The 25,646-nt window shown below is 42.3% G+C and overlaps 1 protein-coding gene across 1 annotated transcript; it reads left to right on the top strand.

Annotated features, from left to right (window-relative positions):
- The first annotated feature begins 8,436 nt into the window (after nt 1-8,436).
- LOC126249263 (skin secretory protein xP2-like) lies at nt 8,437-24,605 on the top strand. The gene is made up of 4 exons (XM_049950918.1): nt 8,437-9,091; nt 22,945-22,998; nt 23,222-23,275; nt 24,538-24,605. The coding sequence occupies exons 1-4, from the start codon at nt 8,437-8,439 to the stop codon at nt 24,603-24,605; spliced, it is 831 nt and encodes a 276-aa protein (XP_049806875.1).
- Nucleotides 24,606-25,646: the final 1,041 nt, after the last annotated feature.

Below are 25,646 nucleotides of genomic sequence, written 5' to 3'. Positions count from 1 at the left end.
CTACTCAAATTGCTGTTGCGGTGTGGTCTTCCCTATCGGTAGTGCCACGTGAGCGTCTTCTTACCTTGCGATCGTACATTCTCGTGACAGCTGCTGCCAGCAATCATGTACAGTGGCTACATTCCTGCCACGTCTTTCTGCAGTATTGCAGAAGTAACATCCAGCTTCTTGCAGCCCTGTTATACGACGTCGTTCAAACTCCGTGATGTGTTGATAAGGGCGTCTTTGTCATCTTAAAGGCATTCTTGACCGTCATTAACTAACCACGTCCAACGCAAAGGTAACTAACGCTCACGACCGTTACAGTTTGTAATTAAAGCAAACCTGATTTACATCCTCATAGTGGCGCTACTAGCGCTATTCTTACGCGACTGGCCGAAATTTGAACAGGCATCGTCTTTGAGATGTAGAAACACACCTACAAACTTTCGTTTGTATCGCACAACTCTTTCTTAGTGTAGCGATTGTTTTCCATCAGTGTGTTTAGCTGCGCTAGCCTGTTTTCTTTAATGAAAAATTATGACTTCCGTACCTCTTATTTGTAGCGTAGCCTGCGTAATCGGTACTAAGTAGGAAAGTTTTTTGGTTTCTAATAAGAAAATACGATTGGCATAAACAGTAACTGTTCAAAAAATGGCTCTAAGCACTATAGGACTTAACATCTGAGGTCATCAGTCCCCTAGACCTAGAACTACTTAAACATAACTAACCTAAGGACATCACACACATCCGTGCCCGAGGTAGGATTCGAAACTGCGCGGTTCCGCACTGAAGCGCCTAGAACCGCTCTGCCACAGCGGCCGGCAAACAGTGACTGTCATGTTCCTTTGGAGATCAGTACAAATCCCTTTAGGACTACCGAATGAAATATTATTTGTTCTATTTTGCGTTGGCGAATGGCTGTATAACGTATGAAACAAAGTATGAAGTATTACTGCTCGCACAGAGGTGGACTCTCACCCGTGGCCACCTGGGGGTCTCCTCGGGTTGTGGTAGGCTGCGAAATACTTCCCGGGGGCCGAAAGTAAGACCTCACCGGTTAGTCTGTCAAACAGGTTCCAAGTGCTGTCTGAGGCTGACACTGTCCCTCAGCCAGATGCAGCCACTTGCCCTGTTTCAGACGAAACCTCTCAGCCCGCAAGATTCGGGCAGTCACAAGGGTGAGATTACTGGTAGTTGGGAGCTCTAATATTAGGCGCGTTGTGGGGCCTCTTAGAGACATGGCTGCCAAGGAGGGGAAGAAAACCATTGTGCAATCCGTGTGCTTACTGGGTGGATTCATTCTAGACGTGGAGTGGATCCTTCCGGATGCCATGAAGAGCTCAGTGTGCAGTCAACTGGAGGTGGTGACTCACGTCAGTACCAATGATGTGGTTTCGAGACGCTATCAGAAGTGATGAAGGTTGTCAGTCTTGTTTGCGAGATGAAAGCAGTGCTCACAATTTGCAGCACAGTCGACAAGACCGGTTGCGGACCTCTGGTACAGTGCCGAGTGGAGGGTCTGAATCAGAGGCTCAGACGGTTCTGCGACAGAACAGGCTGAAGATTCCTCGACTTGCGCCATAGGGTGGTGGGGTTTCGAGTTGCGCTAAATAGGTCAGGAGTCCATAACACGTAGGAGGCGGCTAAAAGGGTAGAGGGAACTGTGTGGCGTGGACTTTACGATTTTTTAGTTTTAGGGTCTGGGGTAAACACAAAAAGGGCCTCAGTCTCAAAGGGTGCAGGTCGAACACAGGAAGAATGGAGATCTAGGAACCATCGTTATAACAATTGTACATTGCTGTAGCTCTATGGTGGGGAAGTACCAGAGCTCCAAGCGCTAATAGAAATCACTGATGCTCAAATCGTTGTAGGCACTGAAAGACTGATAAAGCCGAAGATAAGTTCAGCCGACATTTTTGTTAAGGACCTAACGGTGTTCAGAAGGGATAGACTAAATGTAGTTCGTGGTGGCGTATTTTTTTGCTGTTAGAAGTAGTTTATTTTGTATCGTAATTGAAGTAGTTAGTTCGCGTTGGTTAGTATAGGTATAGGTCGTTCTTGGTAAATGGAATAAAATAATAATTGGATCCTTTTACCAACCTCCAAACTCAGATAATACAATTGCTGAAAGGTTCAAAGAAAACTTGAGTCTAATTTCAAACACGTACCCGACTCATACAAGAATAATTGGTGGTGACCTCAATTAACATTCGATATGCTGGCGAAGATACATGCTTAATTCCAGACGTACGCATAAAACATCACCTGAATTTGTGCTAAACACAATCTCTGAAAATTAGTTCACCCACTCGAATAGTAAACGTTTGTGTGAAAACACACTTGACCTATTGGCAACAAATGATCCTGAACTAATCAAAAGGAATACAGGGATTAATGAACACAGAGCTGTCTTAGCGAGACTGAGTACCGTAGCTCCCAGATCCTTCAAAAATAAACGAAAAATATATCTATTCATAAAAGCGGATAAAAATCCGCATGACGCTTACCTGAGAAACAATCTCCACTTCTACCAAATTAACAATGTAAATGGAGACCAGATGTGCCTTGAACTCAAAGAAATAGGATCGATAGCAATTGAGAAATTTATACCAAATAAATTAACAAACGTCGGAGCTGTTCCACCATGGTACACAAAACAGGTTAGGACACTGCTGCAGAAACAACGAAAAACGCATACCAAATTTAAACGAACGCAAAATCCCCAAGACTGGTGATCTTTTACAGCGGCACGAAATTTGGCGGGGACTTCAATGCGAGATGCTAATAATAGTTTCCACAACGAAACTTTGTCTCGAAACCTGGCAGAAAATCCAAAGAGAGACTGGTCGTATGTAAAATATACTAGCGGCAACACATAATCAGTGCCTTCTCTAGGCGATAGCAATGGGAATACTATCGACGACAGTGCTGCTAAAGTAGAGTTACTAAACACAGCCTTCCGAAATTCTTTCACCAAAGAAGCCGAAGTAAATATTCCAGAATTCGAATCAAGAACAGCTGCCAACATGAGTCACTTAGAAGTAGATATCCTCAAAGTAATAAAGCAATTTAAATCACTTAATAAAAGCAAGTCTTCTGGTCCAGACTGTATCAGTTAGGTTCCTTTCAGAGTATGCTGATACAATAGCTCCATCCTTAACAATAACACGCAATCACCTACTCGACGAAAGATACGTACCTAAAGACTGGAAAACAGATTGCAAAACGATTTAGAAACGATATCTGTATGGTTCCAAAATTGGTGATTGACAGTTCAGTGTTGTAGGCCCTCTGCTGCTTCTTATCTATTTAAACGATTTAGGAGATAGTCTGAGCCGCTGTCTTAAGTTGTTTATAGATGATGCTGTCGTTTATCGTCTAGTAAAATCATTAGAAGAGCGAAACAGATTGCAAAACGATATAGAAAAGGTATCTGTATGGTTCCAAAATTGGTAATTGACCCTAAATAATGAAAAGTGTGAAGTCATCCTCATGAGTGCTAAAAGGAATTCGGTAAACTGCGGTTACACGATGAAGCAATCAAATGTAATAGCCGTGAAACGCCTCGGAATTACAATTACGAACAACTTGAATTGGGAAGAACACATAGAAAACTTTATGGGAAAGGCGAACCGAAGACTGCGTATTATTGGCAGAACACTTAGAAGATGCAACAGATCTGCTAAAGAGACTGCCTGCACTACGCTTGAAGTACCGCTGCACTGTGTGGTATCTTTACCAGATGGGATTAATGGAGTGCATGGAGAAAGTTCAGCAGAGGATAGCACGTTTTGTATTATCGAAAAATAGGGGAGAGAGTGTTACGGATATGATACAGGTTTTGTGGTGGCCGTAATAAAACAAAGGTTTTTCTGGTTACGGCGGGATCTCCTCACGGAATTTAAATCACCAGCTTTCTCCTCCGAATGCGAAAATATTTTGTTGGGGCCGACCTTCACAGGGAGGAGCGGTCACCATAGTAACATAAAGGAAATCAGAACTCGCATGAAAAGATACAGCTGTTCGTTTTTTCCGTGCGATATTCGAGAGTAGAATATTAGAGAACGACTGTGAAAGTGGTTCGATGAACCCTCTGCCAGGCACTTAGTGTGATTTTCAGAGTATCCATGTGAAAGTAGATGAATTACACACATCTCACGTACCTACATTACTTTAGAGCCCATGTTCCATGTGTATTTTTCACTGGATCCAATCTTGTTTAAAAATTCCTTTTGTTGACACAAATATTTAAAAAAGTTTTGCAATCCAAATGTCAAAAATGAATTTAGCACAGTCATCCGTCAGTCTTTTTATCTCCTTTGTTCTCTGTGCCGTTATGAAGGAGCACAACATCTCAAGACAACCACCCTGGGCTAGTACTGCAAAGAAGAACTGCACACTTTTAATTAATTCACTAAATTATTCATCATTACTACATGACTCAATGTACTTGTACCAATTCTTCTGGCTTTGCTCAAGCTTTTCAGCTTATGGCAAACTATTTTTTTAAATTTGAAAATTGATCAAAACACTTTCAATTATAAATTTAATGTTTTTTTTTCATCAAAAATTTGATAGATTCTGCGACGTAAGTTCATGGTACATATCCAAAAACAAGCCACTAACAACAAAGAAAATTCGCTGAACAGTTGCATCCATATGTTCAGATACTCTAAACATCCATCACAGAGGACTCCTACGCTGCATTTAAAATCCTTCAACCAGGGTCGTTTCTACAATTAGGCAAGATAGGCGTCCGCCTAGCGGGTCAAAATTTTAAGGGCGGCAAAGGGTAAAAAAATTTAATTGCAAATTAGACAGCGAAAAAATTTAAGAAATGAGAAGAAAAACGAAAAAGAGGAAAAATTAAAAGACCAGATTGTTTTCAAAAGTATATGGAACAGTTACTTAATAAGTCTTTATTTACTTTGACGGAAGTAAACACATTGCATCTACCTACCTCAAAATTAAAGTAGCTGCTACTGCGTACCAAACGGAAACAAACGTGAGCTTGATTCGCCTCTGTCGAGCGCTAGAGCTTGGCATGTGCACTGGCTTGCGACCATGTTGCGACTTGATACCATACCTCCCTCAGTCCATCTTTATGTTTTCATCCCTGCAGGTTACTTCTTAAGCGGATGTTGTAGTGAGTAGCTGCTGTTGATGTTTTTAGTTCTACTATTACTTCCTGTGAGTAATCGAACACATATTTACAAGCAAGGTTCTGTACTTTTCTTTCAACATATCTAAAAGAAGTAAAAGGTAAATACAGTTCATCATACCCATACATAAAAATGAGTTGATGTCTCTCTGTAAGTCTGTATCTGAGTATCTGAGACACACAGCACGACAAAAGAACTACGCTATCTTTACTCAAACAAATCAGCTGCTGGTTTCTTAAAATTTGACGTATAACATCTATTGTCCTCAATCAGTTTTAAAGGAACTGACGAAAAAGCATGAAAATTGAGGACTGTCCCCAGAAAATGGGGACGTCGGTCACCTTAGTTTAATGATTAGAAGAATTATAGGAGATCTGCATTATTGTGCCGGTGGATGTTGTATGGTGGTGGAGGGAGGGGGCGGATATTGGCCAGACCTGTGGTAGCAAAAGAAAGGTGGCGTCATTATTTATTTCTGGCCTAGGGCGGCAAAACACCTAGCAACGGTCCTGCCCTCACCTTACACGCATAACCATCATTTTCCATCTACACCAAGCTTTCTTTCACTCTGACAGTCATAAAATTGTTATCTTTCCCGTACTGAAGAAAAATCCGAAGGGAATCGAGTATATTCATCACCAATAAGGGAGTTCTCTCTCTTTTCTAAGTTGCTGATATCATTACGAAAAACACCAGCAAAATACTGGATATGCTTTAAATATATCTCATTGATGCGGTCCACGAAAAGATTCTGGAAAACTACTGGAGCTGGGCCCGCATCTCGTGGTCGTGAGGTAGCGTTCTCGCTTCCCACGCCCGGGTTCCCGGGTTCGATTCCCGGCGGGGTCAGGGATTTTCTCTGCCTCGTGATGGCTGGGTGTTGTGTGCTGTCCTTAGGTTAGTTAGGTTTAAGTAGTTCTAAGTTTTAAGGGACTGATGACCGTAGCTGTTAAGTCCCATAGTGCTCAAGAGCCATACTGGAGCTGGTTTTCTCCATCGTGTCTTACTACGACTGAGAGGTTGAAACTTCCTGGCAGATTAAAACTGTGTGCCCGACCGAGACTCGAACTCGGGACCTTTGCCTTTCGCGGGCAAGTGCTCTACCATCTGCATGGTTCGCAGGAGAGCTTCTGTAAAGTTTGGAAGGTAGGAGACGAGATACTGGGAGAAGTAAGGCTGTGAGGACCGGGCGTGAGTCGTGCTTCGGTAACTCAGATGGTAGAGCACTTGCCCGCGAAAGGCAAAGGTCCCGAGTTCGAGTCTCGGTTGGGCACACAGTCTTAATCTGCCAGGAAGTTTCATATCAGCGCACACTCCGCTGCAGAGTGAAAATCTCATTCTGGACTGAGAAGTTGATAATATATTTCAACAAAGTCACAAAATTTCTTTGGAGACTCAACACGGCCAGTGTATGTTGAGAAATGGTTACATGTTTTCATTAGTGAACCATGCATGTCAATTTCAAGGATGTCAATTGCATGCTGAATGCAGTTGTTCAGGACATGAGTAGGACATCCTACGCCATCTAATACCTCTTGAGGCTAACAAACTCATTATTACCCTGCCCTCTTTTGACACCACCGAAAATTAAACGCTTCATTATCAAGAAACTTAATTTGCAGTCCTCCATTTCTGTTATCAAAGTAACAGACTATAATGGTGGTTATTTTAATATCTCTATGGTTGCTAGCATCTGATGAGACACCAACAAAAGGAATACATTATAAGTCTTTCATGATACATACTACTGATTCAGGTGCTAAAACTGAATTTAATGTCGCTCCAGTTCAGGTATGTCTACACAAGATTTTTGATGATATGGATGAGCGATGGAAAATTTTCTCAATAGTCCACAGGTAAAATACATCGATTTATAACTGCTGTGGTCTGCTTCAATATAATAAGCAAGAGTGTCTTGATCAGCACTTACTTTATTTTCCAGTTCAGTACTGGCTTAAAGAGAAATTAGTCACTTTACTTGATGAACTTGCGCTCATAACACAACTCATATGTTTCTTTGTTTCCAAGTGGAGTTCCAGGTCGCTGGCGCCATGATTTGATATTGAAACATAGGTTTCTGGGCAACAAACCATACATTTTGCTTCCTATTGTACTCTTCCGACATGGAAGCTTATATATTTTTCTCGAAACGTATCCGTAATTGTGCCTTTCCTTTTCGGCCTGAAGAGAAATTATTAAATTATCTGAAATTATTAAATTATCTGAAACAAAATCGAAATGGAGAATGATCAAAACGCTTTTTCCAGCGATAAAAATTTTAACTTACAAAATAAAACAATATTTCTGTACCGCGAGCTATTCATTTGAAAACCATGGAGCTGTTGTTTCAGCTTACCTAAAAAGATGATTTATTGGTGAGGAATATGTAATTTAAAGAATATGCATCTGGATGAATACACTGCTTCAGTAAAAATACGTACATCGTACAAAAATAAAATTGGCAAGCGAAAACCGGGTGGAAGGGGGACTATCAGAGCCAAAGAACGTAGACATCTCGAAGCTAATAAGATCGAAACATCAACTGTAACCAATATAAGCCGATATTTTCAGTTTAACTAGCATAAAAGATCTATTGTAAGCAAATAACGATGTAGTTCAATACCGAAGTAAAAAGGATATAAATTGTTGACGATACGAAACGAAAACAAAAATAAAAAAATTAATTCTCAAAAATAAAAAATGTGTATATTAGCACAGATCGTAAAAGTGTATGTGGGCGTTAAATTAAACGTCGGAAATGCGGACATATTCGCATAAATGTGGACGCAGGGTAACCCTATCTGCGACAGCGGACGTGTATGATACTGTTCTATAGTTTTGTGTGTCCGACCTGTTAACCTTTTTCAAAACGAGTAACCTGTGCTCGTGACAGAGTACTCAGGACTATTCCCCGCCCAAGATATTCTCGTTACACGTTGGCCGGGGAAGGAGCTAATTATGTCGCGCATTCAATGTAAAATCTAACAGGAACAGCGTGAGTCAGTTGCCATCAGTAAGTCTATCCGCACACAAAAAAGTTTGTGTTACCTAGCAACGCACATTCAGTACGTAAAAGTTTTTAATGGCACGAAGTCCAAAAGCACAAATGCTGTATCATGTAATTACTCATGTTTTGTGCCCTAATTCCTTTATTTTCTGTACTCGAATTCTACGTACATGTTTAAATCCGCTAGAGATGGCAAAATCTGTGGCGCTAAAATTGTCTCATTGAGAATTATTATACTACTTGCGATAGTATATTAGACCAACTGTATCACGTTGAGAACACTTCATGGAGTCTGCTTTAGTCGACATACCTGACGCGCGCATTGTACGCAGGGGCGCGCTGTTGGCAGCGGCGGGGAGGTTGGCAGCAGTGAGACACTTGCAGAGCGGAGGCAGTAGTCGAGCGACCACAGGAGCGGCGGGAGCGTCTGCAGTGTGTACGATGTCGGATTCACTGGGAAGGGGTAGCGGCGCCGGCGGCTCCGACGGAGAAAGAGCGCCCAAGCGACAGAAAGTTCGTGAAGCAACACCGGAGCCGAGCTCTTCCACAGCACCGGGGCCGAGCTCTTCCACAGCACCGGGGCCGAGCTCTTCCACAGCACCGGGGCCGAGCACTTCCACAGCACGACAGTCAGCAGCGACTCGTCGCGAGGCCTCACCGCAGCCGGGGCCTTCCAGAGAGCAGCAAGAGCCGGACTCGCAGAGTCCGGAACCTGAAGAGCTAGCCAAGGCGCAGAAAGCGCCGCAGGACGGAAAAGCAGCAAAGGGCAAGCCGAAAAGACGGAAGAAGCCTCCGAAAGCAGCGGCGCCAAAACCAGGGAGCAAGCGGGCTCGGCGCTTGAAAAAACTCGAGCGCCAACGGAAGCGCGAGGAGGAGAAGAAGTACTGCGACGGGCTCGTTAGCTTCTGGGATGGCATCATCAGTTACTACAGGGGTCTTCGTGAGTACACTAAAAAATGAATTTATCAAATTTAATTCGTCTGAGAACATAAATTTGCCTACCAAATGATCTGCATTTTATTTTACGTAAAAGCGACAACAAGAATGTGGAGAAGGTTTTAAGGCTTGAGCGCTTTTGCGGAATTCTGCTCAAACTATTGTTCGAGATGTTTTAATGCCTCAGTGAACGATCTCTCCGAACTTTCACGAGTGTTTCTTTCATCTTATTTTCGTTCAGTCAGCAATGGAGTAGCTACCACTATATAAGTAATATTTCATTTTTTTGACTTTATCTCTCTGTCTAGTTTGGCCTATCCTTAATGGAGACTTAGTTTTTATACACTTATTTAGTAGCAGCATATACAACAGGTTTACACAATTATTTCATACGTTGCAATTATACTAGTCACTTAGAAAAAGCAATACAAGTGCTCGTGATCCAGGTATGGCTCGCTCTAAAGAGGAAATCACCATCGGACTTATTAATATGTGTACGTTTCTCGATATTTTTCATTCTTTATTTAAAAGCGAACCTTATATTAGACATAAAATTCACGAGTTCCCGACTTTGTTAAAATGAGAGAAAGTTTTCCAAATTATGAACCAATATGCGAAAAATTGTAAAATAGAAATAACAGTTTTATCTGGCAGGGTCACATTCGCTGTCACGTTCCCTCCACTAACTGTATGAAATGCGACACTTTTTGAGACATCATTAGTGTGCCGTGGCATTGAAACAGCGTATTTCATAGGACGCTTACAGCAGTTTCACTTGACAACGTTGCAATCCAATATGGCGTCCGTTTTCTTTGTTTCTGTCAGCCAATCACAGCAAAGGACACATGACGTCACCTAAAGGGCACCACAGACGATCGCCGGATCGCAACGATCCGTCGCATGCGATATCGCTGCAGTTGGTCGCTCGCCTAGACTCCGCTACACACGAACGATTTTCCAAGGAATTTCAAGCAGTATTAGGAACGACACTGTGTCGAGAAGTTCTGCTATGTAAAATGAACTACTGCGTTTACCAGCAGTCGCTGTTGACCTGCGTATCCCCACGAATACTTGCAAAAAATAAATTAAAGGAAATGGGAATTGTTGTTTATTACCCTTGTTTTGAAACACTTTTGTTGGGAAGAGTAGATTAATTTGTAGAATATATTACATTTTTCACTGATTCCAAGTGGGCTATGTACATATTTCTACCGTGTTAATACCATTCTTTTTCGTTTATTAGTACTTAACTGCTTACCTATTCATTAGTATTATAGTCTAACTTCAAGTATTTACACAAGTTGTTTCCCAATCTCCATGTATCTATAGAAATTTTGTCAATAGCAGAACAACTGATTACCATATTTCTGTTATAAACTATTTGAGGGAGAGTCAGATTATATGAAATGATAAGGGACTTGAGTCTAGATTTGCCCTTATTAAAAGTCCACTTAACGTTACTATGTGTCATTCTTCATCAGGTGGAGTCCAGCGTGTTGTAACTGTTACTACGAGCTTCACATTAGTTCTGCTCTTATACCACAAGCTTCAAAATGCTAATCACTGCAAAATCAAAGAGTGTATTTTGCATTACTTCTTAATATAAATGTGCAACTTCGGACGCCACATCACTTCTGGGAATAGCTTGTGGCCCCTGAATAACTATAAATTCTAACGTAAAGTTCTTATTTGCACCCCAAATAGTAACTCCAGGCGTATGTTCAGTGTGTCTGGCAAGTGGACAGGTGGCTGAAGGCCCTCAACTGGCCTCCTAACAAACACACGCACATCGTTGGCATCAAGGCAGAATCACAACAGACTGCCACCTGCCCGCCAATGAGCTATTGCTTGACACCACTGAAGACGCAAATGGCGGTGGTTTGGGGTCAGTGGAATGCACGACACAGGTCGTCTGGCACGGAGCTGCCCTTGAAGTAAACGACTTGTAACAGTTCATTGTGTCACTGTGGTGCCAACTGATGCTCAAATTGCTGCTGCAGATGCGCCAGAGGCACACGTCGAACACGACGGTCTTTCCTCTCGGCAGTGCCACGTGGCCATCTGGTGCCAGTCTTCTAGCAAACGTACATTCTCGTGACCACCGCTGCCAGCAGTCATGTATTGTGGCTACATTCCTGTCGAGTCTTTCTGCAATATTGCAAAAGGAACATCCACGTCCCGTAACTCTATTACACGACCTAGCATTCGAACTCAGTGAAGTGTTGAGTTTATAATGGCGTCTTTGTTGCCTTGAAGGCATTCTTGACTAACATCAACTCAACACGTCCAGTCTCAAAGGTAACTTAACGCTCACGGCCTCTACAGCGTATATTTAAAGCAATCCTGATTTTCATCTTCATAGTTAGGCTACTAGCCCAGTTCTTATGCCACTGGCGTGAAATTTGAATAGATATCACTTCTCAGGTGCAGAAACACGCCACCCAACTTCCGTTTGTACCTTACAATTCCTTCTTGGTGTAGGGCTATAGATACTAATCCTCAATATATTAGGTAACAGGCGTAGTGAACAAAGGCTTGACCCTACTGCAATGAAAACTCATCGGCAAATCTGAAAAATCATATAATGTACAATTACGTCAATGCATCGCTAGTAAGCAACGATCTCACCTTGAATCCTGAATATTGAGCTTGGCAATGCGCATCTCGGCAACACACATGACAATAACGTCTGAACTTAACAAGTAGAACGACGTTAGCTGCTGCAGCGGTGACTAGGGAAAGAAGCAGAGCAAGGCTTAATACTTGCCACATGACCTTATTCTAAATGAATCTAACCACCTTGTCATCTGATTAATCGCCAACACTCCTAGCTCAAGGTACAACTTGCAGATTTGCTTTAGTAAGCACCCAAAGTTGTGACTTTCCTAGTAGATGAGAGCACTGAACAGAAAACTTCCTTCCTCACTTTTATTCGGCTCAGGCTGTGCTCTACTTGCAGTCACCTCAATATCAGTGGGGAAAAGGACCCTTTCCTTCCGAATTTCAGATCAAGGGATGCATTCGAAAGTCATTCTGTGATATAATCCACCAAAAACTATCTGCACTGTGTATAAACCATCAGGCGATAACTGTTGCCGAAGTTATCTGACAGAAATTCTACATATAGGCCTACATATACAGGATGTTTCCGAACTCGTCGGTGAAACTTCAGGAATGGATTCCTCATACAACAAGAAGAAAAAAGGCTATGTCAAGATGGCTCCGGAAATACATCATTACATATTTATTCGACCTTAGTTGCCTGCAAACTACACTGTATATCTTAACGCCAGCTATTACACTCTGGGATTAGAGCAAATGTTAAGTGATCTTCTCCTGCCTAAATCTAGACCTCCGTTCGTCACCACACTGAACTCCGCAAACGATCAAAAATGTCTTCTTTAGTTCGTACTGTCTGAAAGGCTGCCACAGTGCGTGCATAGAGCGTTGGTTCATCTACAACAGCAGCCGAATACACGAGAGACTCTAAGTGTTCCCACAGGAGAAAGTCCAGTGGTTTTAAGTGAGGCGAATGGGGTAGCCAAGTAGACGTTCCACCTCTGTCTATCCAGCGCTCAGGAAATGTGCTTTCAGGTGCCTGCGGGCAGACAGACTGCAATGTGCGGGAGCACCATCGTGCATGAAATACGGTCGTCAACAAGATGCAAGTGGCATGTGTTCTATGTACTCAGATAATGCAGTACGCAACAAATCAATGTAATTCTTCTATTAAGTGTCTCTGGAAGAACGTAGGGCCCCAACAAGCATTCGCCGACAATGGCTGCCTAGATGTTCATGGAGAGCGTCTGTTGGTGAGATGATTAGACAGTAGTGTGGGGATTTGTGTCCACTCACACGTTCTGGTTATGCAAATTCTGGATTCCGTCCCTTGTGAAAGTCGCTTCATCTTTGGAAAAAAAAAACCAGCTGCGAAGTTGGGAGTCATAACAAATTTCTGTATAAACCACTGTTTCAACGTTGTTCTAGGAGGACAATCCACAGAAGACAAGGCTTATGCACACTGCAGATAGTATGGATATACCACGTTTTCATCTCACGCCCGGCACTTTCCTCTGCAAGCCTAACGGCCTTGTGCTGATTCCATGACTTTCCTCTGCAGCGTTGAGCAGACCTTCCTAAACCTCTGGTCTTGGCCGACCCCCGATGCCTGGTGGACATGTGAATCTCCCGTATTCACAGTGGCGGCGATGAGTTTCTTCAAATGTCTTTCGGTCTGGTAATCGACACAATGGGTAGAGTTCCTGGGCCAAGCGACGTGCCTCCAACGCATTGCCGTCCGCCAAACCCGCAGGGTCGCGAGCTCTTGACTGGCGTACATTTCCAGACTCCAAACCATTGCCACAGGGAATTAAAAACCACCCTACACACACATTTGAAAATGCCTACGGATACATTTAACTTTCCTAGTACTTACGTGTCACCTTAGAGCAGACTGCACACCACAATTACTAACCACGGATATGCCGACAGCTACGTGTTTAATTGGTGATCATCGCACTTCATCTGCGCATGCTGAAGGACATTCCGGCCCATATCACATTGACTCACAATTTGATTACTTGTGCCAGACTTGCAACCGGCGTCGTACTTTTACCTACGGTAAACATCACTTGTCAACGTGGCTCCGTAACAGTAACATGCTCGAAAAACTCGGTAGCGATGCGTTGCCGGACCCATGAAGAACGACCTTTTTTTCTTCTTGTTATATGAGGAATCCATTCCTGAAGTTTTTCCGTCGAGTTTTCAAACATGCTGCCTAGTCTGGAAGTCACTATACAACGCACGGTGGAGGATACCTTTTCCTGTTCCAGTTGAAAATGATTGATTTTTCTTGTCTTTACTTCGCGGTCCTTACGTGCAATGTACGTTGGTGGCAGGAGAATCGTTCTGCAATCTGTTGCAAATGCCAGTTCTCTAAAATTTCTGAATATTTCTCACGAAAAAAATGTCTTTGACACTCCAGGGTTTCCTGTCTAAGTATACGGAGCATTTCCGTAATACTCGCTTGTTGATTGTACCTACAGGTGACAAGTGTAGCTGTTCACCTCTGAACCGCTTCGATGTCTTCCTTTAATCTGACCTGGTGGACATCTCAAAAACTCGACCATTATTCAAGATGGCTTGCAAAAATGTTCTGTACACGATGTCCTTTATAGCTATGCCACGCGTTCCTAGAATTCTCCCACCAAACTCGGCCATTCGTCTTCCCTATAACCTAACGTAGATGTTCGTTTCATTCTGGATATTTAATCGGTGTGACTATGTCACGTAATACATCATTAATACTGCATTCGAACGCTGCAGGACTGCTTTTCATATACATCTGCATTAATCTACATTTTTCCTCATTTAGAGCCAGCTGCCATACAGGTACATCACACTGAATAAATATTCTGTCCAAGTCATTCTGCTCCCCCCTTCCCCTCCTTCACTCACTCATTCAATGACAACACCTTACAGTACATCTCAGCGTGTTCAGCAAATAGGTGCAGACTGCTGCTCATCTTATTCATCAGCTTATTTATGTACGAGTATATGGAGAACAACAGCGGTCCTATCACACTTTCGTAGGATACTCCTGGCGATATTTTTCTCTTTGATGAACACTCACTGTCCAGTACAACGTACTGTATCCTGTTATTAAAAAAGTCTTCGAGCCCCTCACGTACCTGAGAAACTATTCTTTATGTTCGAACCTTCGTTAACGGTCTGCAGCGCCGCGCTACATCAAATTCTTTTCGGAAATAAAGGAGCATGGAATCTGCCTGTTGCCCTTCACCAATGGTTTATAGAATATCATGCGAGAAATTAACAAGCTGGGTCTCGAACGAGCGATGTTTTTTTTAAATCCGTGCTGATTCGTGGGCAAAAGTTTTTCTGTCTCAATGAAAAATATTACTTATAAATTCGAACTTAGAAGACGCTCAACTATTAACCAGAAAATCGACGTTAAGGATATAGTTGTGTAATTTTGTGGGTCCGTTCTGTTACAGCTTTTATACGTGGGTCCAATCTGTGCTTTTATCAGTCGCTTGGCACTCTCGGCAAGATCTTTCTCTTAGAGATGCTGGAAATATTTTGTGTTTCGAGCATCAGTCTTTCTACACATAAGTGGGTAAATTATATATATATGTATAAACATATGTCCATTAATCACTGTATTATGAAACTGCCATAAGTTAATATTTTTAATGTAATGTGTTATTATTAATTAGGCTGCTTCGATCTCCTTCAACATAACCATACAATTCTAAAAAGTGACATGATAGACGCGTTGGGAAGATGCATTTACTGGTTTGGAGATATGGACATTCTCAAAATCATGTGATTAGGCGTTCTCTTGTTGCAGCATAGGATAGAGATACGTATGTATAGGAACTGTATTGGTTTTCCCTTATAACTTCCCTAAGGTAGTGTCTGCTGTTGGGACTATCCACAATTTGTACCATTTAATATCAATGATGATCCATGATACTCTCTAGCAACGTGTCCATTATTAGTCCGATGTAGACACAACAAAAATGCGTCGTGGAACATGATGCCAGATCGTAGATGACTCAGACTGCAGTGGATAAATAGCTAATCAATAACGTGTGGACTGGTAGTTGATTGCACAGTCAGAGAAGAATGGTTTCCCCTGCTTACAGTGACTGAAACCTAAACGAAACCTGTGTTTTTTTCGTACATGTGCGACTATTGTTCTTGAGGATATACCAGCCTAATATTGTGCTGTGACTCGAATAACATTAGCAATACCGACCACTACAAGCTGCAGGTGCTCCATGAAATTACAGAGTGCCCCTGTTGAACTATATTTCAACATAACATGGCCTATCACATTTCAAAGAATTTGAATAGTTTCCAAACTGCGCTGTAAATCGTGTTTTCTTTTTACGAACTTGAGACTTGGACAGTTATGATCTGAATTAGAAATGTTATGAAAAAGCTTACTTGTCATTTAATCTAGAACTGTCCTATAGATATCGTCGACAACGGCCAATTGCGCTCTTGCATTCAGAACACGTGACTTCACACCACTGCGCGGAAGCACGTGAAAGCGGAATTTTGCTGTAGTCAGTAGCGAGCCAAGGTGTGAATCGGACATTCAGAAAAGCTACGATCCCTTTGAAAATATCCTCCGAAGACGTTGGGTTTTAAGGTGAAATACATTCGACCACGGCACAACAGCGCGGAACATTTTATTAATTGTAACATTTCCGGCCGTAAAAGTTCACATCTAACAAATTTTTTTCTCCCCTTTTCTATTCAGAATCTCCTCATTAGTTACGTGATCTTCAACATTTTTCTGTAGCACCACATTTCGAAAGCTTCTACTCTCTTTTTGCCTAAACTGTTTATCGTCCATATTACTTCCATACATGGCTACTCTCTAGACAAATTACCTTCAGAAAAGACTTCTTAACAGTTAAAGCTATATTAGATATTAATAAATTTATTTTCTTCAGAAATGATTCTCTTACCATTGCCAGTCTACATTTTATATCATTTCTATTTAGGCCATCAGTTATTTTGCTGCCCAAACAGCAAAACTCATCTACTACTTTATGGGTTTCGTTTCTTAACGTAATTCCCTTGGCACCACCTGATTTAATTCGACTACATTCCATTATCCTTGTTTCGGTTTTGTTGATGTCCATCTTATACCCTCCTTTCAAGACACTGTCCATTCCGTTCAGCTGCTCTTCCAAGTGCTTTGCTGTCTCTGCAGAATTAAAATGTCATCGGCAAACCTCAAAGTTTTTATTTCTCCTGCCTGAACTTGAATTCCTACTCCACATTTTTTTCGTTTGCTTTACTACTTTTTCAATGAAGAGATTGAATAACATTGACGATAGAAACAAATACTTCATGACGGCCGGTAACTTCAACGACGAGAAACTTGCTTGTTACTCTACCATATGGGCTTCCTCGTGCAACAGAACAAGTTGTACGAATAGTGAACACTTGATATTTACACAGTTACAGATTAAGATTTCAATACATCAAATGAGACCACATTTTTTTTAATTTCAACTATTAGGCAACAAAGCCAGGAATTTTTAAGCACCTCCTAGTACCTCAGCTCGCCCTCAGTTCTTCCCTTCCCATGTGAACTGCCAACTTCGCCACTAGCAATACATGTTATTCACATACCAGATTTTCTCTGACGCGAGGTGATGCCAAGTTAGTGTGTAGAGACGTCGTGGTGCGCGGTTCTACCAAATGATGTCCAAAAAATCGACAGATTCGGCCAAGGTTCTGTAACGGTGTGGGAGGCAACAGTGTTGACAGCCATATGGATCTTGTTGTTGTCCATGATCACCTTACTGCCAGGCAGCATATCGAACAGATCCTCTAGGATCATGTGATAGCTGCTGCGTACGGTGGTGACGCTGAGTTCCTTTTTCTGCACGGTAATGCTAGGGTCCATGTGGAGGACGTCACCACGAATGTCTTGCAACACCTAGACGTAGAAGTAATGGAATCGCCAGTGGTGAGTCCCGATCTCAAACCGCATCGAGCATCTGTGGGACATGCTTGACAAATGTGTTCGTGGTCGTCCTATTCCACCACAAAATTCCTAAAGGGCCGTCATTGAAGAATGGTAATGTATACCGCAGGGTGACCTCCGTAAAGTTATACGGAGCATGCCAAGTAGATGTGGCGCGGTGATAAACCCTCATGGTGGGCATACACGTTACTGAAGCTGTCAAAGTCTAATAAAAAGCATTCAGGATGACTGGATGAATGACTGTTCCAACTCTGTTTTCGACACTTGTCGGACATTTCAACTCTTGTTATGTAAGTGAACGAGGTTGCAATGGCATTTGGTTGTGTACTTAACTGCCTTGTTGTGTACTAAATTTGTGAGAGACAGAGGCATAATTTGGTAACATAACTAGTCCTCAAGAATTGCTCAGTGGAGAGTGCCAGACGCCCAAAGTCATGTTCTCATAACTTTTTTGAGCATGTATTTCTGTAAAACATTTCCCCGTCAACAACTGAACTTTTGGAATTTTAGTTGTTACAATGTTCTTGAAGTCTGACGATATTTCATCTGTTTCATTTATCTTGCACACCAAGGGGAATAATTTCGTCATGGCTGGTTTTCTTAAGGACTGATTTCTGTTACATAGTAAATACCATGCACTGACGGAAAAAATCGCAACACCAAGAAGGACACAAACGAAAGTTGGTATGCGTATTTCTACATCTGAAAGATAATATCTGTTAAAATTTAGCGCTAGTAGCACTACTATGAGGATGCAAACCAGGTTTGCTTTAAATACATGCTGAACGTTTGTTACCTTTGAGGTTGGACGTGGTGACTTTATGTTAGGCAAGAATGCCTTTATGGCAACAAAGACACCATTATCAACATCTCATTGAGTTTGAACGAGGTCATGCAATAGGACTACGAGAAGCTCGATGTTCCTTCTGCGATACTGCAAGAAGATTTGGCATGAATGTAGCCATTGTAGATGATTGCTGGCAACAATGGTCACGGGAATATACGATCGCAAGAAGTCTGGGCTCAAGACAGCCATGTGCCACTACCGAGAGGGAAGACCATCGTGTTCGGCGTACAGCTCTGGCACATTTGCAGCAGCAATTTGAGCAGCAGTTGCCACCGCAGTGACACAACGAACTGTTACAAATAGTTTACTTCAAGAGCAGCTCCGAGCCAGGCGCCCTGTGGCGTGCATTCCACTGACCCAAAGCCTCCACTATTTGCGACTTCAGTGATGCCAAGCGAGGGCTCGTTCGAGGACAGGGTGGAAGTCTGTTGTATTTTCCGATGAAAGCTGGTTGTGCCTCGGTGCTAGTGATGGCTGTGTGTTGATTGGAAAGAGGACAGTTGAGGGCCTGCAACCGATCTGTCTGTGTGCAAGACACACTACACCTACACCTGCAGTTACAGTCTGGAGTGCCATTTCGTACTGACTGAAACTATGTACAAAAAAAAAATGTTCAAATGTGTGTGAAATCCTATGGGACTTAACTGCTAAGGTCATCAGTCCCTAAGATTACACACTACTTAACCTAAATTATCCCAAGGACAAACACACACACCCATGCTCGAGGGAGGACTCGAACCTCCGCCGGGACCAGCCGCACAGTCCATGACTGCAGCGCCTCCGACCGCTCGGCTAATCCCGCGCAGCAAATATGTACATTAATCGGTGATTCGATCTGTTGTTCTGCAATTCTTGAACAGCATTCCAGGGGTGTTTTCCAACAGGATAAGACTCGCCCACATACCGCTGTTGTACCACAACATTATCTACAGTATGTCGACGTGTTGCCTTGGCGTTCTAGATAGCCAGACCTGTCTCCGATTGAGCACATGTGGGGCACCATCGGACACCAACTCCAGCGTCATCCACAAACAGCGTTAACAGTACCTGTATTGAATGACCAAGAGCAACAGGCATGGAATTCCATCCTACAAACTGATTTCGGGCACCTGTACAACACAGTGCATACACGTTTGCATGCCTGCATTCAGCATTCTGGCAGTTACATTGGTTATTATTGTACCAGTATTTGACATTCGCCGTGGATTATCTCGCGCTTAAATTAACCTATGATCTAGCAATGTTAAATACTTAAATATGTTAACTAGAGAAATGTATTTCAGAAGATTCATTACTCTATATCTACATCTACATCAAACTCCTGAAGCCACCAATTGGTGTGTAGCGGAGGGGGGTACTTTCGGTAGCACTATCTGATCCCTCCAACCCTGTTCCACTCGCGAATAGTGCGTGGGAAGAATGAGTGTCGGTAAGCCTCTGTACTGGCTCTAATTTCTCGAATTTTCCCCCGTGGTCAATACACCAGATGTATGTGAGGGGAAGTAATATGTTGTCTGACTCCTCCTGAAAGTGCTGTCCCGAAATTTCAGTAGTAAATCTCTCCGTGATGCACAACGTCTCTCTTGTAACGTCTGCCAGTGGAGTTCGTTTAGCATCTCCGTAACGTTCTTTCGCCAGCTAAACGATCCCGTGACGAAACGCCCCGCTCTTCGTTGGATCTTCACTATCTCCTCCATCAGTCCTACCTGATAGTAAATGATGAATAATACTCAAGAATCGGGCGAACAAGCGCCTTATAAGCTACTTTTTTCGTGGATGAGATACATTTCCTTAAGATTATTCCGATGGATCTGAGTGGATAGTTCCGCCTAGATATTTTACGGTAAACGCTGTCTCCAGCCGTTTGTCATCAGTAGTGTAGCTGTACAGTAGTGCATTTCTTTTCCTATGTATGCGCAATATGTTACATTTATTTACGTTCATAGTCAACTGCCAGAGTCTGCACCATTCGTCAATTCTACTTTGGTATAAACAACTGCATCATCTGCGTATAGCCTTAAAGAGCATCCGACGTTTTCTACTAGATCATTTACGTATATTGTTAACAGCAACGGTCCGATCACACTTCCCTGTGGCACTCCGGATATCACCTGTACATCTGTCGATTTAGTTCCGTTAAGAGCGACGTGTTGAGTTCTATCTGCAAGAAAGTCTTGAATCCCGTAGCAGATCTACTCCGATACTCCGTAAGCTCGTAGTTTCTTCATTAAACGGCAATGCGGGACGGTGTCGAATGCCTTACTTAAATTAGGTTCAAATGGCTCTGAGCACTATGGGACTCAACATCTTAGGTCATAAGTCCCCTAGAATTTACAACTACTTAAACCTAACTAACCTAAGGACATCACACACACCCATGCCCGAGGCAGGATTCGAACCTGCGACCGTAGCAGTCCCGCGGTTCCGGACTGCAGCGCCAGAACCGCTAGACCACCGCGGCCGGCGCACTTAAATTAGGGAACACGGCACATCAGCCTGAGAGCCGTTGTCCACTGCGCTGTGGATCTCATGGAGGAACAGAGCGAGCTGAGTTTCGCAGGATCTCTGCTTGCGGAATCCATGTTGATTTTCATAGAGGAGCTTTTCATTTTCCAAGAACGTCATAATTCTTGAGCATAAAACATATTCCATAATTCTACAACAGATTGACTTCGACGATGTTGGTCTATAATTGTGTGGATGTGTCTTACGGGAATGACCTGCGCTTTTTTTCCAGTCGTTCGGTACCTTTCGTTGCTCAAGCGATCTACGGTAAATTACTGCTAGAACAGGAGCAACCCCTTTCGCATAATCTTTATAGAATTTTGGTGTTGCGATTTTTTTCCATGAGTGTATTATAGAACTAACGTAAATTATTCTGTGCATTATCAGATTTAATGCTAATATCTATTGCTTCCAAAATAAGATTTTCGATATTTATTTTCTAGCGCCCCAGCCACAACCAGGTCTACAAGCCAACTTGCCTTTACCTGGAGCTCAAGATCAACCCGGTAAAGAATTTTCTTGTATAAATAGTTTTGTAGATTGGAAGCAACTCAGTTTGCTGTGTGTAATGTTGTCGTCCACCTTACTTGTGATAGTTGCAAAATACGATTTTATGCTTGTAGTCGCTTCGCAATTATATGTTGCTTAGTCTATCGGTGCTACAGCAAAAGACGAAAGTGCGGTCAAAATAAGTTTTTTCATTCTGGAAACGATAACATTTTCTTCTTGCCGTGTGACTGTTTCATATCATTTGTACTTGAAGCGAAATGTGATTTTCCGATTCTAGATGCAGCACAAATAGTAGCTGAACAGGTAGTGGCCAACGCGGCTGCACAAGCAGAGCAAGGTAACGTCTAAAGAGAATTTTGATTTATAACAAGCTTTAGATACTAGAAGTAACATAGTTCCCTGTCTGGAACGCCTACACTGCTGTGCAAAACTTAAGTACGAGAATGCCTTCCGCAAGATATACCACTGCTAAGTAACATAGCTCGATGAAACTTAGATTGTTCATAGGAATAACTATTTAAGTATAGTACAGAAAGTAATTGCAAGATGAACAGAAAATGACACTTAATTGTGTGTATGATTACCAAGGACGGCAGTGCATGGTACGTAACGTACACCCATGTTGGCCACAAGATTAGTTAGGAGTTCTACTGATAGGGCGCTCCATGCAACAGTTTTCCTGGGTACACTACATGTTCACACATCTGGCCATGGGAGGGTACGTAATGCACCCAAGAACTCTGTCGAACATAACGTTTTGGTAGTCCAGGTGTTCTGGTGTGGGGAGGCATAATGTTGCGTGGCCGTACTGATCTCCAAACATGTGAACATGGTACACTCACCCGTCAACACCGTGACAACACTGTACTCCTTCTCCATTTGCGTCTTTTCTTGCTTGTATGGGGTGCTCTCGGAACGAGAGGATATTCGGCTAATGGACAGACTTGCCCGATCTCCCCCTCCCCATCTTAAATGCATCGAGCACGTGTGGGATGCTTTGAGGAGATGACTGCAGCACTTCCACATGCACCAGCAACCGTCCTGCAGTTCCACACCGCGCTGTTGGAGGAATGGAACACTCTACCACAAGAACTTACCAGCCTTGTGGCCAGCGTGGAAGAACGTTGAGGAGCATGCATTGCCGTCCATTGTGAGCACACATCCTATTAAGAACCACGTCCCCTCTTTTCTAATGTTCAGGGGACCATCATGAATAACGTTGGCTTCAGTGTTAATACTGTCGTCGAATAAAAGTGTCTCTTCCGCTCGTCTCAATGCGTATTTCTTTTAGTTAATTTTCGTACGATCCTGTACCAATTCTTTCTACGTATGGTCAAAGTTTAGCGGAGCTATGTTGCTTGACAGTGACACGTCATGAAAGAGTTACTTTCGTTTCTATGTTTTGCACATCAGTGTATTTCACTTTAAGTATGGTAAGTGTATACGGTTTTTCTGCTTCTAGCAGCCCCCCAGGTACCAGATGTGCAGATCATCGAGCCAGATGCTGGAGAGCAAGGTAAGACCTACGAAGAGTTTTGTTGTGTTATTTCTAGAATCTAAAATGTGGTATACAATTTGTGCAAGCCGCCATGGCTGTGTTAGAAGCTGAATGTAAGGTTTAGGTACGTTGTATTGTTGTACAAAAAATTCTACTTTCTAGGAATGACACAATTTTCTTCGTGCAAAGTCATGTGTCGCCTTGTCTATGCTTGTTACCAAACATGCTTTACTGATTTCAGTGGTCCCAGACTTAGGACCTGCACATGCAGCCATGGGTGCACCAGGAGAGCAGGGTAAGGTCCAAAAAGAATTTTTTGGTACAACACTCTTTAGATTCTAGAAATAATTCAATTTACGCATGCTATAGTGGCTGCAGAAGAACAAGAATATGAGCCTCATACTTAGTATTGTTGTATAACAAACTTTACATCGTAGAAATGAGATAATTTTCTTCGTGAAGTGCCATGTTTCACCTTATTTGTGATTGTTAGGGAGGTAGATTTTCTGATTGCAGTGCACGCACAAGCTGGAGCCGGACAGGCGATCATGGATGTCTCAGGAGCGCAGGGTAATGTCTTCAAGGATTTTTGTTGTACAACAAACTTTAAATTTTAGAAATAACACAGTTTGCTGTGTGAGGCATCATTGTACGCCATATCTGCTCCAGTTCCAAAAGATGACTTATACTGATTGCTGTACGTACCCTGGTAAGGTAAAATCTAGCTTGGATTTTTTTTTGTCGTTCACCTCCAGCAGTGATCTGTATGTGCGGAAAATGTCAAGTCTGCGTTAAACTGTAGGCTTCCATATAATTATCTGATTACGTTGAAGCGGAGGTCTAGGGAAAAACAATACTTAGTAAAGCACTTCGGTGTCTAAATCAAAATTCTGGTTGAGGACTAAAATATTAATAGGTTTATCGTACTCGAACTGCAACCACATCATTGCACCATGTAAGTCACCAAAAGGTGGACTATAAAAGTTGAAACTTGTAAGGCTGTAATCATTCTAATAATCGGGATTTCACGTCGCCACTAAACGTCTACCAAATTTAAATAACACTCATTCATAGCTACCTGAAATCAAATTAACTATGGAGGCCATTGCAGCGTTTGCTGCTATGATTTAACTAACATTATCTGTGAGGCATGATGATTAACTTCTCCGATTTCAACTACCTTTGCCTAGGAATGTCAAGAAAACTCGTAAACAGTGTCGAACTGTACTAAGATAAGAATTGAAAACGTTTTGTGTTACTTAGATGGAGAATCCTCTGTCTTTTTACCTCACTGTTGAATCTTTTTGAAGAAGTTAGTATGTCGTCGAACGATAGGTAAGATTTAATAATCTATTTCAGTCACACGGATGGCGATTCACATCGGAATGATGTTCATTCTATTAAGTTAAACAGAAGAACAAGAAAGAGCGTAAATATAAACGTGAGGAGGTCGATAATGTGTTTCTAATACATTAGAGGAATAGGTGACATCAAGTTCACTGTATTCGGTGATCGACTATGCTGTTGATTATTGTGGCGGATATCTTGGCTTTGCAGGTGAGCCACAAGCCATGGGAGGTGGTGCTGGAGACGCGGGCGAGGCTGCAGCTGAGCCGCAAATGTAAAGGTAAGCCAGCAATACTTATTCACGTTGCGTGAATAGCTGTGTATGAAGTAATAAGTTATAAAAAAAAAGAAAAAAACTGGAGCGCGCTTCATGTCAGCTGGTGCTGCATAAGCGCTTTAGGCAGCATACAATGTTTGCATATAACTAAATATCGCTTCTGAATGTGTTATAATTTCAAAACTGCTATGTGCCTACAAAAAGCTGTGAAGCCCCATTACTGTCAGTTGGGTTGTGAATCCACTGAACGAGATTATTTATGAGGGAACAATGTGTATGAGTTCTGTTTCAGAACATGCCATGTTTCGAACGTAATATTTTAGAAATTATTCCGTTGTCCTACATATTCCAGAATTCAAATGCTGTTCTCTGGCCACATTTCATTGCACTTCGGCTACATTTATATTCTTGTTCGTAAAATAGTTGTGCAGTGTAGGTACCATTTATACATAGAGCAATAACAACTTTTCTCGCGAATGACTATCAATGGTTCCTTTAAGCTGTTCGGAGACGACGTAGTTGTGCAGAGACAGAAGAAACAGATGGAGTGAACAGTGCGTAAACAAACAAGAAGGACCCTGCATAGCGATCAATCCCAGAAGCACTCACATGCGTAAAGAATATAACAATATAGGTCGGAAGCCAATCATGGTCGAACGACCACCATGAAGCTATTTCTCACGGAAGACTGATGTATAAGACATATATCGAAAGATCCCTAAAAAACTGAAATACACCCGTGAAAGAAGTCTCTTTCAATATCCTCGTTCGACCGATTCTTCCATATTTTCCAAGAATGTAGGAGCCTTATCAGGTAGTATTAATAGGTGAGACAGAGAACGACACGCTTACGTGTAGAATTGTTTAGTTAGCGTGAGATCAGCTATATTTATGGGTCTTATTTTATTTCCAGTCTATTTCGCTGTTAGATTACATCAATTTCGTGCCTCTGCATACCGTAAACACATCTTTTGTCACAACTACACAAAATGGAGTAACAAACTAACATATTTTAAATTGGCCATACGTTAAAACTGTTAAA

The sequence above is a fragment of the Schistocerca nitens genome, chromosome 3 (assembly GCF_023898315.1).
Source record: "Schistocerca nitens isolate TAMUIC-IGC-003100 chromosome 3, iqSchNite1.1, whole genome shotgun sequence".
NCBI lineage: Eukaryota > Metazoa > Arthropoda > Insecta > Orthoptera > Acrididae > Schistocerca > Schistocerca nitens.
Note: the sequence above shows the minus strand (reverse complement) of the source record. Positions and strands in the feature narration are given on the sequence as shown.